This window comes from Xiphias gladius, chromosome 17 (genome assembly GCF_016859285.1).
Source record: "Xiphias gladius isolate SHS-SW01 ecotype Sanya breed wild chromosome 17, ASM1685928v1, whole genome shotgun sequence".
In the NCBI taxonomy this organism is placed as follows: domain Eukaryota; kingdom Metazoa; phylum Chordata; class Actinopteri; order Istiophoriformes; family Xiphiidae; genus Xiphias; species Xiphias gladius.
In genome coordinates this window covers 1,704,008-1,720,860 of record NC_053416.1, presented here as the reverse complement: position 1 = coordinate 1,720,860, position 16,853 = coordinate 1,704,008, and the positions used below count along the sequence as shown (strand labels likewise).

The 16,853-nt window shown below is 44.5% G+C and overlaps 1 protein-coding gene across 1 annotated transcript; it reads right to left on the bottom strand.

Annotated features, from left to right (window-relative positions):
* Positions 1-5,483: 5,483 nt before the first annotated feature.
* On the bottom strand, positions 5,484-15,469 carry st6gal1 (ST6 beta-galactosamide alpha-2,6-sialyltranferase 1). Its single transcript, XM_040151147.1, has 7 exons — positions 15,260-15,469; positions 12,592-12,960; positions 11,130-11,394; positions 9,973-10,070; positions 7,229-7,330; positions 6,804-6,978; positions 5,484-5,755 (listed from the first exon to the last, which is right to left on the bottom strand). The coding sequence occupies exons 1-7, from the start codon at positions 15,449-15,451 to the stop codon at positions 5,484-5,486; spliced, it is 1,473 nt and encodes a 490-aa protein (XP_040007081.1). The 5' UTR covers positions 15,452-15,469.
* Positions 15,470-16,853: the final 1,384 nt, after the last annotated feature.

The following is a 16,853-nucleotide window of genomic DNA, read 5'->3' as shown; positions in this document are numbered from 1 at the left end:
AAAAAAAGGAAGGAGTAAAAGCTGCAATCGTGCCATGCGGACAATCTCTCTGCTTATCAGAGATGTAGTTTGTTCTTGCTTCCTCCCGTTGCTACACTAGTTCGGAGAAAACGTTTGCAGAACACATGCGTCAGTAATCGTACAGTAGAGGCGGGAATGCCCTCGAGGCTCTTCTTCACTGTGGTAATACTGAAAACACAGCAGCGGACCGGAGTTTTACTTCCCGAAACATTTCAGACGGTCAGAGGGCGCGAAATTTGAACAGCGAAGAAGAAATCCTTGTCAAAGCTGCGATTGGAATGGTGGTTGTTGCCCCCTTCTCATTCATTCATGGATTTTAGCTTCAAGATGCCGGCTTCTCTCCTCTTAACTCAAAACATTTCAGAGTTAAAAGTATAAAATGACTTAGCTGGAGAGAAAGACTGGGTTCAGCTAGTGAAGCGTAAATCAGCCGGTGAATCCAAATCAGAGGAAGCGCAGTCAGCACCAGCGTCGTCCCGGACAACGACACCTGGCCTCTGGTGTCTGGTGAATTTTGATGGTAAATACGCAAACGGCTCATTTCAACGAGAAACTGTTCTCGTTTTTGGAAGTGTCAAGTTAAAAAGACACTTTACTCTGTTTTTACAGGAACCTTTTCTTCTTGTATCTTGTTTTATCACAAAACTTTCTCGTTATTTCACCGAACCGCTCTTGCATCTCGTTGAATCAAACGTGTAACACGATAAGATGGTATGTTGTTAACACAAGAAAGTTACAGATTTTTTTTTTTTTTCGGTTACCAGTGAAATATTCTCATCAAGAAAACACAAACATGATGCCCCAGTTTTTTCTGTTGCACCAGACACTCAGTTGTGCAGGAGCAGATCTGCGTCAGCTCGTTTCGACCAACCAGTTTCCTAAGGAAATGTCGCAGTGAGGCCCGGTGTCCCTCAGCAGATGTTCCTCTGACGGACCACGCGAATGTTCGTAGAGATAAAACTCTGTTCTGCTTCGTCAACGGGATCCCGCCACAGAGCGATAATATACACACTACATAGGGATTATAAAAACAGGACCGGGAATAGGTTGTTACAGGGTCGACAAAGTGCTTACAAAACTTACAGGAGTCTGTTTAAGTCTTTAGTGGAGGGACGTGTCGTTGGTTCACTGGTAAGACGAGGGAAGCAGCTGGGAGTCAAGTCACGTGCAGGTAGCATTGTCTCCAATAAACGGGTTCACAGAGGTGTGAGAGCAGGTAGGAGCACGCGTGGTCACTGACTCTCCACAGGTGTCTTTTTTTTAAAGGAGCAGTCCGACATTTTAGCGACGTCCTCCGTTTGTTTTCTCTGGGGTCGCATGAGAAGGTGGATACCAGAGTCGGAGTATATACAGAGCGTTTTGTGTTTGAGACAGAGATTTCCATCGTTACCTACGGCAGACTTGTAAATGATGATGCGAAAGTTTTTTTATGCACAATACGGAAGGGAAAAGCTCAGCGGCTTTATTGGGGCGGGGGCCTGCCAGTGCTGTACGGCTGCGGCTGGAGGTTCCCGCTTTGTGTCTCCGCTGTGCTTCACAAACCAGAATGATACATAAGCAGATAATTAAAAATAGAGTGGTTTTAGATAAGATGTTACACCTCTGTCTTTTTTATTTTGCATTTATCATGTATCATGTATGAATAAATCTGATGCTGATGTGATTCACAGTCTCTGTCTGAACTAACTATTCCTGGAGATTTAAAGATTTCACACTAATAAAATGACCTTTTTAAAGCTTCTACGCGTTCTTGAAGAATAACATACCGGTGAATAAGCTGTAAGAACGTACAATATGGCAGCTGTAGGGTCAATCGATACCTCCGATCGGCTATTCCCTCTCTGATCGGTCATGCGATCAGCTGACCGTTGCTCTTTAAAATGACTTTTACACTTCAGTTGATGAGCGCGTCTTATTGCTCACACTCTGACGGCAGCTGCTTTAATGCTGAAGCTTCGGACGCTTCTGTACTGTCATTCTTACGGGTTTGATAAATACGGGCCCTGGTGGGAAACAGTCCCACTCATTTCTGGGCCCACAAGCTAAAACTGTCAGGACGTAGCATTTGGTCGCCGCCTTGCTACTTAGTGGAAACTGCACTTTGCTACTACGAACTTTAGGTGATTCTGAAAACACCAAGGCTACCTGATAGTGACTGGAAAACGTAGTTAAACTAGTGATGTGCTTTCCAGCACTGCACATAGTCTGCAGTTCCCACAGACAGACCACGTCAGCAAAACGCCCATGCGGGACATTTGGAATTTGTGTATTTAGACACACTTCCCTGCAGCGCTCATGTCAACACGCGTCCTGTGTTATTAATGCTGTGCCGCCTCAGCAAACAGGGCCGTTGCACGGTCCCCTGTGAAGGTACCTAGAACCTGGGCTCGGTACCACCTCCCGGTCAGAGCCCAGATTTAGTTCCAGGGACTCGTGGGCAGAGCTCAGTAAACAAAAGCCGAACCTGTTTTTAGGGGTCATTGTCCCATAAGGAGCAAGGAAGCTGGCTTGTTGTGTGACTATTGTATCAAGCTAATCACCGATCCAGCTGGGTTTGGTGTAGAAGTACGTGCCCAAATGTTTTCAATCTATTCAGTTTAACAGTTTGAGTCCATTTTGAGGATGTTTACTTCGTATTTTGACAAACATCCGATTTGTGTCCGGTCTCGGACACCAGGGGTTAAACTGGGCCGGAGACCCATCGGCTCCATCTCCTTCAGGACTCCCACACCTCAGCTTTCAGACGCGGTCTCCCCCTGACCCAACCCATGTAGAATAGGCAGCTCCTTTTCCTCCACTTTACTGAACAACTGTGGCCGTCACACTGCAGCAGGATCCAGACTGTGTCTCCACACTGAGATGGGGGGGGCTGTTGAGGCACAGCCGTGGTGACTTCATGAATTATTTGAATCTTGTGGTGTGACACTTTGACCTTACGGGAGCCCCATGAAGCTGAAACCTTTCCCGCACAGCACACAGGTGAACAGGTGAGCCGCTCCACACGGTTTCACGGCTTCTACGGTGAAATCGGTGGGAACGAAGCGTTCCCCGATCAGGATGAGCCCGGTGCCACCGATGCCGATGCTTCATTTGTTATCTTCAGCAAAAGTCTAGATATTGTTTCCTCTGGAGAATCACTAGATTTTTTCCTGGCGTGTTGAGAACTGATCTAAATACTTAAGTAAATAAAAAATAAGGCAACAGATGAAAACACTATTTGTTGTGCTCAGTCTATAAGTTACTGTAGATGCTGTAGTTGCCTCAGTCTGTTTTTATGCATAGACAAGAAAACAAACCGTCTGCCAGTGGCCCGTGTATCCGGGGTGTTGTATTAACGTCTTCTGGGACTTCACAGAGCTTCGTGGACCCTCAAATTAATTTAAAGGGTCGCTTCACCTAAATAACCAATAAAAAAAAAAAAACAAGCAAACAAATGAATAAATGCTTAGAATAAAACTAAAAATGTTCTCGCTTCTCTCTAATGGTGTCTGGATATTTAGACGGTTAGATCCAATTTGAGATTCAACATTACAATGGAGGTGAATTATTTTGTGGTACGTCATCAACTATTTTCTGCAATGTCATTCGAAAAGCCCCCCCCCGGATCCCAATTTAAACCCCGGTGGACACTACAGCAACGCCGGTCGCAGTCAGGAAGCTGGTATTTAGTTTTAGAACATGCAATGTCCAGTTTTATTTGGAGGACAGCGCTGAGCTCAAGCCACAGCAGAAGAGGTGCCTATCAAGCCTTGAAAATAGGGCAGTAAAAAATCCCTAAAACGACAATCCAGGGCACTTGAAACTAGTCTGGAACCAAAGAAAAGCAGCTATATTTTCCGTCTTTCTCATAGAGTAACGTGCCATGAGGACACAGGCTGACTGTGAGTCTTTACGAACTCCGAAGTCGAAGTTGAAACTGAGCTGAATAACAGCACTGAAGCAGATCGGTCCTCGGTGTGAGCAGATGTGAGGGAAGCGGCGTCGGAGGCGAAAGGCTGATCCAGGGACTGATCGAAAAAACCTAAGTCCTTACTTCACTGGCGACCTCCTGCCAGACTCTACCATCAAAGATAGACAAAAGAAAAATTGCCCCAAAACATGGAAGTGGAAGAGTGAGGGGCAGGACCGCGGCGCTTCACAGTGGAATAAAACAGCATATACACACATTTCAAAGGTAAAGGCTTCCTCTCTCCCTACGGGTCTGAATGGTGTGAATGGTCCATTTGGCCAAATCTCCGTTCTCCAGGGTTCGGTTTAAGACTGAGGTCTGGTTAAGGGTTAAGGACCATACTATTTGTTTTTGCATGTTTCAGTCCATAAACCATAACTTGTGTATAGCTAATATCACTGATTTGCAGTTTTCAAGAGTGTGCCATTAGTTTGTTTGAGATAGTAACTGCATCAGAGGGAATGTTTAATGTGATGATTTTTGTGCTTTTTTTTTTTTTTAAATCGCTGGTAGGTTGCAACAAGAGACTATTTTAAAAACTCATTGATGCTCAGACATGCAGGAGTTGAGTTTTCTGCAGAAAAAAGCACGGGACAGATTCTCAGTACAGCACGAAATGCGCATCAATCCGCCGCTGAAGATGGTCCCCGGCAAACGCAGGATTTCCTCCTGTTTGTTCGATGAAAACCAGAGCGACCAGCTGTTTTCAGAGCCTTTTGACCAAATGAAACGTGAGGCCCGACAGTGTGTGGGAGCTGATGTCTGTCCGCATGACTGCAAGTCAAACTAAAAATCGCTTTAGAGCTGCGGCTACAAGGGGTCGCAAGACAAATTTAAGGGGTTACAAGCATTTTACCTCTAAAGACAATCACTGTCTGGTCAGAAGCAGACATGTGCAGCCAGTGATGAGAGTTCACAAGTGCACGTTGCTTCTTTTTAAGGGGTCGCAAGCCAAAAGAGTTGGGGACAAGTGCTTTTAAAAAGTTTGGCAGTAATGTTAAGTATACACAGGTTCTGGTTTGCTGGCTATAACTTTCAAAAACAGCGGTATGGTCCTTTAAGGGTTGAGCTCAGGGTCAGTTTAGGGTTCATGGATGAATATTGTCAGTGGAATGTCCTCATAAGTTCGTGTGCGACATCTGTCAGTTGATTGGACTCCAGAGTGTGTGTGTGTGTGTGTCCTCTTGTGCTATGACGAAGAAATGTGTGTATTCCAGTGTTTGCAGTGTGTGATAACAACACGTCATATTTATCGTGAGTGGCAACGTCGCTCCTCCTGCTTGGCAGTGAGTATGAAGTTTTCATGCGCCTGACCTCGTCGTTACGTGTTCTTCATGCAGGGTTCTGCTTTGCATCTCGTGTGTGTGTGTGTGTGCGCGCGTGTGCTTGTACTTCTATCTCTGCTAGGACCAGTTACAGACTTGGTTTTAGGGTTCAGGTAAGAATCAGGTTTAGGTTAGCGTTGGGGTAAGGGTGTGTGTTAATGTGTGCTTCGCTTCACTGCTTTTCTCAGTCAGTGGCGGGGTAAACCTCCAGCGGCCTGGGTGCAGTTCAGCCTGCTGAACCCAGGCAGCGTGACGCGCCCGTGGGTGTAGATGTCCTGGTCGGAGCCCCGGTTCATCCGCTTGACCAGGTTCTTCTCGTACAAGAGCGGGTGGTAGGCGCCGAGCGTGCAGGCGGCGTCGTAGAAACGCTGGTAGTAATGGCAGAGCTCCGTCTTTCTCCGCGACGGCAGGAACTCGTAAACGTGCACCACCTCACACAGCGACATCATCAGGACGGTGCCTGGGCGGGACACAGAGGAGAAGAGGTTTTTAAAGGTGTAATTTTAAATTAGCACGTGTCTTCAGTACACTGAGGGTTTTTCGATGGCTAAATTTAAATCGTTGCTGTATCGGTAAGAAATTTAAATCCTCCTAATCTGACTGAAAAAGGCGATTTGTGGAAGTATTTACAGCCGAGGAGCAGCGTGGCGTCTAAAGAGGGAAGGAAAAGAGAATATGGCTCAAGACTTAATACATTTTCCAAGCGTATTACACTCTTCATCAGTATTTTATAAAAATATACTATAAATACCAGAATATTATTTTTCAATTAATCCATCAATCGTTTTATCAATAAAATGTCAAACAACTGTCAAAAATGCCTGTTAAAATGTGATACTGTGACATCTTCAGATGTCTTGTCTGTTTGTTTGTTCTTGACCGTGAGATTTGGAAAGACAACTTCTCAAATGTTGGGATACGAGAAGTAAGTTCGTCCGTTATAAAGTTGTACCTAGATGTTATTTCACACCCTTCACGTTGTTTAAAATGGGTTTAACCCAAGACAATAAAGGGAACAAGGAGGTCGGCAAACTTCTACATGCTCTGTGGGATTGTTCCTTTTCGGAAAGAGGTACATAGAAAAATCGTGAAATGGCAAAAAAACATCCTGTATCTGAATCCAGCAGGACTGTGACCTTCCACTTTACAATACTCCAAAGCTGTTCAGTTGGATTCAAGTCCGGGGACACACTTGGCCAGGCCCTGAACCCTCCACTGGGAGGCATCTTTTCATTCAGCATTTGGCCATCTGAACTTGCACGTTGAGAAATGTCAGAAAATAGTGAAAGGTGCTAATGTATTAGGACCAACAAACCAAAAATCCCACAAGATTCAGTTTTACGATCAGCTGTGACAACGAAAAGCATCAGATCATCACACAACAGGAGAGAGTCACCTAAACTAGTGCAGGCTACACTTAACCGCAAACCGTCATCTTGTGTTCCCCAGATATGTTATGAGATAACAGAGTAAACAGGAAGCGGTGAGAGAGCCGTTGTTTGACATACCGAGGAAGCCGGAGGAGGGCGGGTTCTTCTGGATGGGTTCGGCCATGTTGTCTTGGATCCTCTGCCAGACCTGCCACTCAAAGCGAGGATGCAGGATGTAGAAAGGCTGCAGAGGATGCAGCCTCCTGTATCGCTGGTACTGGATGAAGATGGGGTAGTCTGTCCTGTTGTACCACTGTGTGTTGGGGGGGGGGTCACATATAGGCTTCTGTTAAAAACATTATATTGCTCTGGAGGATTCAACACAGCTGGCAACCGTTACTGATAATGACCAGGACACACACTTTTACTCTCTCTGACTGTTTCCACTGCACGGACGATGAGCAAAGACATTAAAACGTGGGCCTAAGGGGCGAGAGACTCGCGTAGGCCGATACGGGAGTTTAGAGTGGGCCGGGTGTGTGAATGCGGTGTGTAAACGTCACCTGAGTGAGGTCAGCGGAGAAGGGGGCGGGGTCCCAGGCCACCAGAACACCCGAGCTGTACAGAGAACTGGACAGGAAACGATGATCGTCAGACGCCATCACCTGTGGACGGGTAAACCCAGTGCATTATATCCATATCTATATTATCCATCTCAGCATCTGAAAAGGACTCATTTGACCTACGTTTGAACTCTGTCCTCCGACTTTAGCTGCCCACGGTCTCAACGCTTTCGGAGCAGCAGCAGGGAAACAAACTCCACTGAGATCAGCGTCAAGTGCATGTTTTAAGCCCACAGCGCGGTCAGCTGAAATTCCACAACGGCTGATAGAGGAGAGCAGCTCATTTAAAAAACTCCTCTTCTGCTGGTCAAGAGCCATTTGCAAACTGTCTTTGGCTAAACGCAGTCTGATGGAGCAGAGATTCCGTCGAGCGCTTTAAGGAGAAGTATTATTACACGGGGGAGATTATTTAGTGTAGTTATTCTTAAACCATGACACAGCGTTCACAGCGGTGGTTCTCTAAAGCAACGTAATTTACAGCAGTCGATGTTATATTATGGTAAAAAAAAAAAAAACTCTCTCTAAAAACGTGTGTTTCGTGGCAGGGACAAAGAAAGAAGGAAAAGACGCAAGTGAAGGAAACGAGGATGCAGTTAAGGGAATTGGGATGTACCCCAGACCCCACGCCAGCAGCACGGTAACTCAAAAGAAAATGATGTCAATGCACCTTAAAGTTAACAGAACTTAAGTGTTGTCGAGGCAGAATGAACTCGCTTCATCTAAGAAAAATGCAAAAATCTAAACTGTGCTGGTTGATTCATTATATAAAAGTTACCTGTAAAAAGTAAATTTAAATGAGGAAAAAGGGAAAAAAATTAAAGTGAAAACGTGTGTGTCTGCTGATGTGGCCATGGGTTCGGCTGTCACACACACCCAGATTCGGAAAGGCGCGCTTGGCCCGGCGCTGTGTTTACTGCCATGAAACTGGATGCCATTATCTTACCGTTCTCAAAATATGTCCACCGGAATCAAATGCAGCGCAGGTGACACCAAAGAGGAGACAAACTACACTAGTTTTCAAGAATTCTACGTTTTGAATACAAATATAAAAATCCACAAAGCACCCAGCCGGTACTGCACCCAGTATTGTGTAAGTTGTTTGTACTGAACAACAAACCACTATCACATTAAGGCTAAACCAAGTGTTGACAATGGGAAAAATTAGAATATGTATAATTCGGCCTCACATGAAGGTCTGATTTTTTTTTTTTCTTTTTTATCATGCGCACACACGAGGACAAAAATAGTTGAAAGCAGCATGAACACCAAATGGTTACCACGGCAACCAGTCAGCTCTGCTTTTTTGGGACTGTCGTGGTTCCAGATTCGCTGATGAAGAATCAATTGTTTTTACCAGAAACAAAGTGCCCACTGCACAAATATAGGATTAAATATAAAGAATGTATTCATGTCTTCGTGTTTAATTTTCCTGAGCCTGATGCTGCTGGTAGGACAGCGCTTAATCTCGTAATTAGTCTCTCAATGCATCAATTAAGGATCTCGTGTATAAAGTGTCACAGACGATGACAAAATGTCTGTCTTTGGTTCTGAAGCCCAAGCTGCTCATATAACGAGACGGGCGGTCTAAAATCCCAAAGGGGGTTCCGTTTACAAAGAAAAACCAGATCACTCAGGTCAGGTTTGGTTTTCAAGCGTTTACCGAAGAACAGCTGATAAACTAAACGGCACGTGATCAGATCAGAGCTAAAGCCACAACGTGCTGTGTTACATTTCTGCTTGTGTGAGTTTTAGAGCTGCTGACAGGTGGACAGAGCTGTCTGCCCCCGTTTCCAGTTTCGATGCTAAGCTAGTCTCCCACTTAACGAACTTAGTTTTGCTTTTATGAATTTATCTTTTGGAAAAATGCAAACAGGGACATTTTCCAAAAGGCTGAACTACTCCTTTAACTGACTTATTGACTAATTGTTTCTGTACCAACACAGGACGAGACAGTGTCTACAGCAGGTTCAGAAAGGAGTCAGGCCCCTTCGCTTTGTGCAGATTTAATTTTAAAAGGAGGAAACTGCCATTCTTTGCCCATCACTCCACACTCAGTAAAAAATTGCACAAATTTATTAAAAATCAAAAACTGAAATCTCTTATTGACAAAAGTATTCAGACCCTTAATTCAGTACTTTGTAGAGGCCCCTTTGGCAGCAGTTAGAGCTTCCAGTCTTCTTGGGTGAGTCTCTACAGGCTTTGCTCACCTGAATTCGGACAGTTTACCTCGTTCTTCCTGGCAGATCCTCTCAGGCTCCGTCGGATTGGATGGGAAACGTCTGTGAACTGCTCTATGTTCTATGGGTTTTAACTGTGGCCACCTCCCTGACCAAGGCCCCTCTTAGCTGGTTACTCAGTCTGGTCGGACGACCCAACTCTAGGAAGAGTCCTGGTGGTTCCAGACTTCCTCCACTTCACAGTTATTGAGGCCACTGTTCTCCTGGGAACGCTCAGAGCTTTAGAACTGGTTTTATGCCCTCGTCCTGGTCTACGCCTCGCCGCGGTTTTATATCAGAGGCCTACAGCAGCAGTATCTTTATCTTCCCTTGGTCCCAAACATTTTTTTATCTGAACTTTGGATACAAAAGTCAGATGGCGTGGACTGGTGTTCTAAGATACAAACGCCTGTGTAGGTGCGACACACACACACACTGACAGCTACTGTGACTTGATTTTGCGTTTACCTGTGAGTTGATAAGGCGGACGGTGGTTTTAGAGCCGACATCTTTCTCGTAGCCGGTGGTGGGTGCAGCATTGAAGCGCAGCACAGCGTCATGGGAGTCTGTGATTGAATCAAAGAGAACACTTTTAGAGGAAGTTTAGTTTCCCGAGCTGCTGATGTGACACATTTTCTGTTTCTACATGTGTAATTAACATGTTGACAAAAACAGACAAATACTTCTTGGCAGAACCAGTGCACGTGAAAGTGAAGACGTCCAGATGTTTTTGTTTAGTGTCGCCTCAAAGGTTTCAGATTTGCTCCAGATGCTTTGAATTAAATAATTAAATAAATTAAATATGTTGTTTCAAACAGCCAGTCTGATGGTCCAAGAGAATTTTCATACTTTTCTTCACTAATTTGCTTCACTTCTTCCCTGACAGCAGGTATTTATTTTGGTCACCGGTGGGACTTCTTGGCAACCAAGAAGCAACAAATGAAAATCCTCGGGACGTTCCTAAACAACAGAGCCAGCAGCTGCAGTCGGCAGCAGTGGCTCCACCTCTTCTCCTACTCAACAGAGCTGAGCTGCCTTTTGCAGCTTTAGAGGCAGAGTCGGCGATTCTAGTCTAATACACTCGTCGTCAAATTCAGCGAATATCTCCTCCGGATTCGGAAGCTGTCCTTTCTGTGTGTGTGTGTGTGTGCTGAAAAAAAAAAAAAAAAAAAATTCTGCTGGTCCTACACAGCCCCAGCTCTGTGAATGGCTTATAAACAAAGTGGCTCAACCGGCACCTGGGGGGGATTATGATCGTGCACGGGAGGAGGGAGGGGATAAAAGGGAGAGACGGTAATTCAGAGATGGCCGGGAAACAGCCTAAGAGGAGAGGGTCTGGGGAGCAAAAGTTAACTGACTGGTGGAACTAACCTAACCATGGGTTAACTCGACTACCAACACACCTGAAACATGGAGGATAGCGCTCAGGTCAGAGGTGGGTGACTGGATGGATTTTTTATTTTATTTTTTATTACGCTACAAGAAGTAGAAACTGCTGCCTTCTAGCAAAAAGAAATAAATGGGATGGGACACTGAAATTCTGATCTGATTTGAACTGAGGATTTAATCACACTCTCTTTGTTTAGTTATAAGAGACAAGACAGACACACATAAGAATATCTCACCTATCTCTTTGCCAAGTCCGGAGTAGCGGAGTGACCCTGCCGACGACACCACAGCACAGCTCTTGTACGGCCCGAGGTCAGAGGTCAGGGGCTTCCATGGCAGCTGGGTGGCCCAGGGCAGTGACGAGAAGGGCTGGAGGTCAGGGGTCAAAGTCGTGACCTCTACTTTGTCCTTCAGTTGGCAGAGAAGCTCGGGACCGCTCAGCTTTGGCCTGCTGGACACGCCGCCGGGGCCGGAAACCTCGACTCCATATTTATTCATCGCCTGGAAGAAAAACAGACGAAAAACCGAATAATCGCTGAGTTTCAACAAATATATGAAAATTCTGACAGGTAAAGGGGGGCTCCACTCATTTTAGGCAGCGTTGGTTTGGTCAGAAGTTTGTAAAGGAAAAGAAAATCTGGGGGGTGGAGTTAGAAAGAAGTGAACTTACCAGACCTCTAGAGGCTCCAGGCTACATTAGCTGCTACTAACATAACACACCCGAATCTGAGACCAAACAAGTTGGTGAAAATGATATATCTGGTTCTGCTTCAAGGATTTTGATCATTTTTTTAAAAAGACTGTCCATTGGAGCCCGACATCGTTATAATGGTGCGCTGATGAATCTGTGGGGGACTCTTAAGTTAAAATACTGAGAAAAAAACCTCTGAAATTCTGTGGTTAACATTAAAATTCTAACTTTATTGTAACCTGCAATAACTGATTTCTAGCCACTTTAACATGTCAGACTTTTAGCAAATGGTTTTCCCATTTCAAACAGTTACGACTAATTAATACGATTTGCTTTAATATCCATGTTATTGATACTTTGGTAAATCAATATCCAGATTACTGATACTTTGGTGTGTTAATGTCCAGGTTATTGATATTTTTGGCGTTACTTTCCAGGTTATTGATACCTTAGTGCACTGATATCCACTTTATTGATATCAATCTGGTTTGTGCCCACCTGATTAAGTACTCCCTCTCTTTTAGCTCTGGTTTTGGTCTCCACCAGCTCCTGAGGGAAACATCTGGCTCTTTAACTGCTAAATGCTCCACTATGTTCACCAGCTGGTCTCTGACTGTGTCTGTCTGCTGTTTGCTGCTGAGCAGGTAGTGGACAGTGGCTTTTTACAGCTTTTCCTCTGAAAACATCTGCCTGTTTCGGCCGAAAACGACGCTATGAGATCGGCGAGAGTGAACTGGAGCAGTAAAGCTGTGGTCTGGACAGATAAACAATGAGCTCAAACTCACTGTAAAGCTGCGTAAAGCAGAAGGGAGCTGCAGATTCAGATGATAATTATCTGTAGGTTAATAACTACCAGAGACACCCTTATATGTTGTTTTCGCAGTGTCGTTTCAGACATTGTTAATGTAAAAATATCGATTGTAGCCATTTATTTATCACTCTGAGATATTTTTCTCAGAGTTTCAACTTCAATCTCCAAAATCTGAAGACCACATATTAACTCTCACCTGATAGTTCTGCACCACCTTCCTCAGTCTGCTTCCCAGCATGCTACTGGACATCTCATCATCCCACACCTCTCCCAGAAGCCCGTGAGGCCCGAAGAACTCTGCGTCCCCTCCTCTGCCACTCAGCTCCCCCCTCCGCCGACCTCCAAACAGGGTCTCCAGCGCACGCCTGAAGGGGCGAGGCAGCAGTTGAGCGAAAAACCCAGTGGGCTCCCGCTCTCTTGACTTCCGCTTCGACGTCGAGTCCCTGGCTTCGTGGGTGTGGTTCAGAGAGGAGAGGACAGGGATTGGACGGTGAGGGTCACCTGGGACGACACCTGGGAGCTTCTGAGGGTCGATGTACATGGGCTTGGCTCCACCTCGCAGCACCTGTGGGATTTAGAGGGACGACAATGCCAAATCCTGAAAAATTTAACAAATTTTGCTTTCACTTTTATAAGCATTTTGTCAAATTTCCTAAATAAATAAAACATTATTTACCAAAATTGTTTTGAAAAGACTTTTAGAAGATAGGAAACCGTTGGGATACCACACAGGGACACAATTGATAGGAGAGCCTCTTTTACGATGACGTGCCAAAGACCACGCAATTTTGGATGTGATTTGGAAATACCACTAAGTTACTCTGCTTGAAACTGGAGCAGCTCTGGTTTCATATTAAACACAAAGGGTTGGATCCATGGAGGATGAATAAATAAACTGTCAATTTTTCCGTAAATTTCCTCCGCTCATCTTGTATAGCTCATCATTTTTTTTCCCCTCTGACCTTCAGTCTGTCCGCTAGTCCCCTCTGCAGTGTCTTTGTTTTGATTTTTGGTTGCTGCTCTGTCTCCTCATTTCCAAGTGCTCCATTCTTTCTCTCCATCTGGTTTTGCACTGCTCTGGTGAGCAGTGTTGCCAGATTGGTAACAGTTTCCTCCATTTGAATTCAGTAGCATTATTTAGGAATTTATTAAAAACCCAAACCTATGTGAAAAAGGTCACATAATTGTAGTGTACCGTATATGTCATTGATTTAATCACCCACGATGATCCTACACAAGTTTGTTTGCTTGTCCACCGTGATGCTCCAGAGGGCTGCCGATTAAAGCCTGGCGAGCTGCATGAGGCTTGCGAGCTGTGCAATAAGTATAATAGCATTAATCCGACTGAAGCCAAGTGAAACATGAAGTAGGGTAATACGTAAAACCATCATTTGTGTATCCTTATCAGTCACAGACTCAGACAGTTCTGACTGCTGAAGCGTCAGAATCATTGCCTCTCAGCTGAAAAATTCTAAACTGTAATTCTTGGCTGTGTAACAGGTTTTCTACCTGGTTCATTTCTGCAGTAAAGACGCTGGGATACGCTCTGAACTCGTTTTCACCCGTCAAGAATTTATTTCCTCCGTGGCAGCAAATAAACACTGCTCAAGCCTTCAGAAACTCCTGCAGCTTAAACTGGACTAACGAAACTCTTCCAGTGCAGATCTGAAAAACTCTCTATAAACAGAGTGAAATCACTCGCTAGCCCAGCAACACTAAGGCCACAAAATCCCATAATGCAACACTCTCCGTAGAAGATTGTGTTACACTGGTGACCTCTCCATTCGAAAAGAACATCAGATGTAACCTGTCACAACCTAATGTAGTTAGTTAATGATATGTATTGGGTTTAGAGGCAACGCTTGGTTTCTTCTGTAAGCTAGTTAGCCAGACATGCTAAAAATTGGAGCTTACATTACAGCAGATAAACACACCGATGATCTCATTCCTTACGCGTTTGTTCTCGTGTTTCTGGTCTTGTAAAGGTTGAAGAAATGTGCACCATTTCAACATGTGAAGAAAGTCTGACAGGCCCGTCGTGCCTAGTTAAGCTACGCCGTGACAAATGTGGCTAATTTGGAGGATATCACCTTGAATTCAGATTTTGACCGATCATTTTCCTGTAACTTTAGGTCACCTGTTTCAGCCAACACCAGCTGGTTGGCAGCAAGGCTGAATTACCAAGCGGGCAAAGCAGGTAACTGCTCAGCAGCCCCAAAAGTCCCATGGTTTACTTTATATCCTTTCTATCAACATAATTCGATGATGATCACTAGTTTGTTAGAAATTTGCACCAATGAAATACAATATCAACTCTGACAAGTCCTCCATCCTCCGTCTTGTAGCCCTTGTCTTGTTCGGTGAACCTGTGTCAGAATCTAGTTTTAAGACCGTCATTGGGTTTACAGTGTGATCCCCTGTCGTAAAGTTGTCAAGTAATTAACACACAGAAAACCTTGGGGAAAGGCCGTATGATGCCATGAAAAGAGAAATGTGAGACATTCAAGTTGCTTCGTTTTTTCTGTCAAAAATCCCAAATATTTGAGTTTACTATCATAGAAAACTATGAAAAGTGGCAAACATTCCCATTTGTGAAGCTTGTAACAGTGAATTGTTGGCAGTTTTGTTTAAAAATGACAATCAATCATCAACTACTAATTTTCTGTCAGTCAACTAATTGATTAGTGAAGTGATCATTTCAGCTCTAGAGTACTGGTTGGTTTATGGGTGCCGGATGCACATAATGAAACTGCCATGTACAGTGTAGGTCGATAATGGCCCAAAAACACATTTTTGCCCCGGGGCCCACGAGGAGGTTAATCAGGCCGTGGTCGCCAGAAAAACCACCATGACAGATGACAGACCTTGATGACAGAGTGTGCACGAGGCTGAGCCCGGGTTCGCGCCCGGACCCCAAAGATGGCGTCGGTGACGGGCACGCTGTTTTCGGCACAGAGGGCGTAGAGCAGAGCCATGGAGATGCAGAAGAAGGCCATGCAGAGTGCTCCGCGGCGAGCCCGACGCCTCAGACGCCACAGCAGGCTGACTCTGTCCATTGCCGCCCCAGGGATCTGCAGAGGAAACACACATTCTCAGGCTTCTGTCCAGAAAAGTTTATCAGAGTATCTGAAATTCAAGCAACAAATAAAATGGGGGCGGCGAAAGGTCTTCGCCAGTTGCCTGAAAAAAAAATCAGCTCGCCGTGTTTCTAGTATTTTGACTGAGTTGTTTCGAATGTAACCAGCATAGCCTAATCCTAAATCATGATTATAGATTAAATATATATACATTTCTTCCCACATTTGAAAGTTCATACTTTTGAATGAAAAGAGACAGCCCTAGTACCTAGTTAGTTAATAACTGCATGTGCAAGTTAAATCTTTACTGATGCAGTGTCAGAAATCACTTGTTGGCAGGTCTTATATGCATTATGAGCTGTTTTTTGCCTGAGGAAGTGGGTCAGCAGGATTTCCTTTTCCCGTATAGAAGATGATCATGGATGTAACAGATGGAAGCAGAAGAGGAAGCGCTGAAGCTCTTTCCATCAGTATTTAGGGAATTCACAAACTCTTATCATGGCTGACATTTAGATGAATTCCTGTCCAAAATATATCATAAAATGGATTTACTGAGCCGTGGATGAGTATTGGCTAAAATAAAGCTGGGCAAAATCTGATCCTTCCTTTACTGTACTCTGCTGCGTTTTATCCAAATCAGCCTGCTGGTGTTGCAACGCTGCTCTCCCTATTGACAGTCGGGCTCCGCACCGCAAGTATTTAGCTCCATGTGAGAGTGAAAATCAGTGTGTGAATGTGACAAAAAGATTCAGTTGCACCGATGATTGACTCTGTCCTAAGGGAAAGTGCAACAGCGACTCGACTATTGTCTCTCCTCTTTTAGTAGAAAAGATCAGTGTATAAAACATTCAGGTGGCAGCTTTTACTGATTTTTAGCCAAGCCACATCCAGTGGCAAACATCGCTGCCGTCAAGTCATATCAGCTTCTGCTAATTAATGTTAATACCATGAATAACTTGATAAAAGACTAAAACTAGAATGGCATTCATTACAGTGTAGACCTCCGCAAAGGCCAATGTCACACGACATACACCAGACTTCAGAGAAAAAAAACTGAAATTCATAGCAGAGGATCTGGATCTGCCCCAAAATGTAATGGGTTCATCCCCTGGCCCCTGCCCCATCCCTCCACCAAGTTCGGCGCAAATGGGTTCAGAGCTTTTTGCGTTGTTTGGTTTGTGTGTCGATCCACAGACAAAAAACCAAAACTATCTGCATGGTTTAGATACCACTAAAGGTGAGTGAGTAAATATTTTGTTTGTAGTTTTGAACCAGGCGTTTAAAGACGTGTACTTCTTTCAAACACAAGATGAAACAAACAAACAAATAATCAAAAAAGCAATTTGAAGATGATGGTTTTCTCACTGAATCCCTGTTTCTA

What these genes read in the sequence shown, in the direction of transcription:
- st6gal1 (XM_040151147.1), bottom strand. Translation starts at nt 15,451, where the DNA reads ATGGACAGAGTCAGCCTGCTGTGGCGTCTGAGGCGTCGGGCTCGCCGC. An exon ending in TCTCCGCTGACCTCACTCAG is followed by an intron (nt 6,979 to 7,228) that starts GTGACGTTTACA and finishes CCCAACACACAG; the next exon opens with TGGTACAACAGGACAGACTA. An exon ending in GCCCTCCTCCGGCTTCCTCG is followed by an intron (nt 5,756 to 6,803) that starts GTATGTCAAACA and finishes TGTCCCGCCCAG; the next exon opens with GCACCGTCCTGATGATGTCG.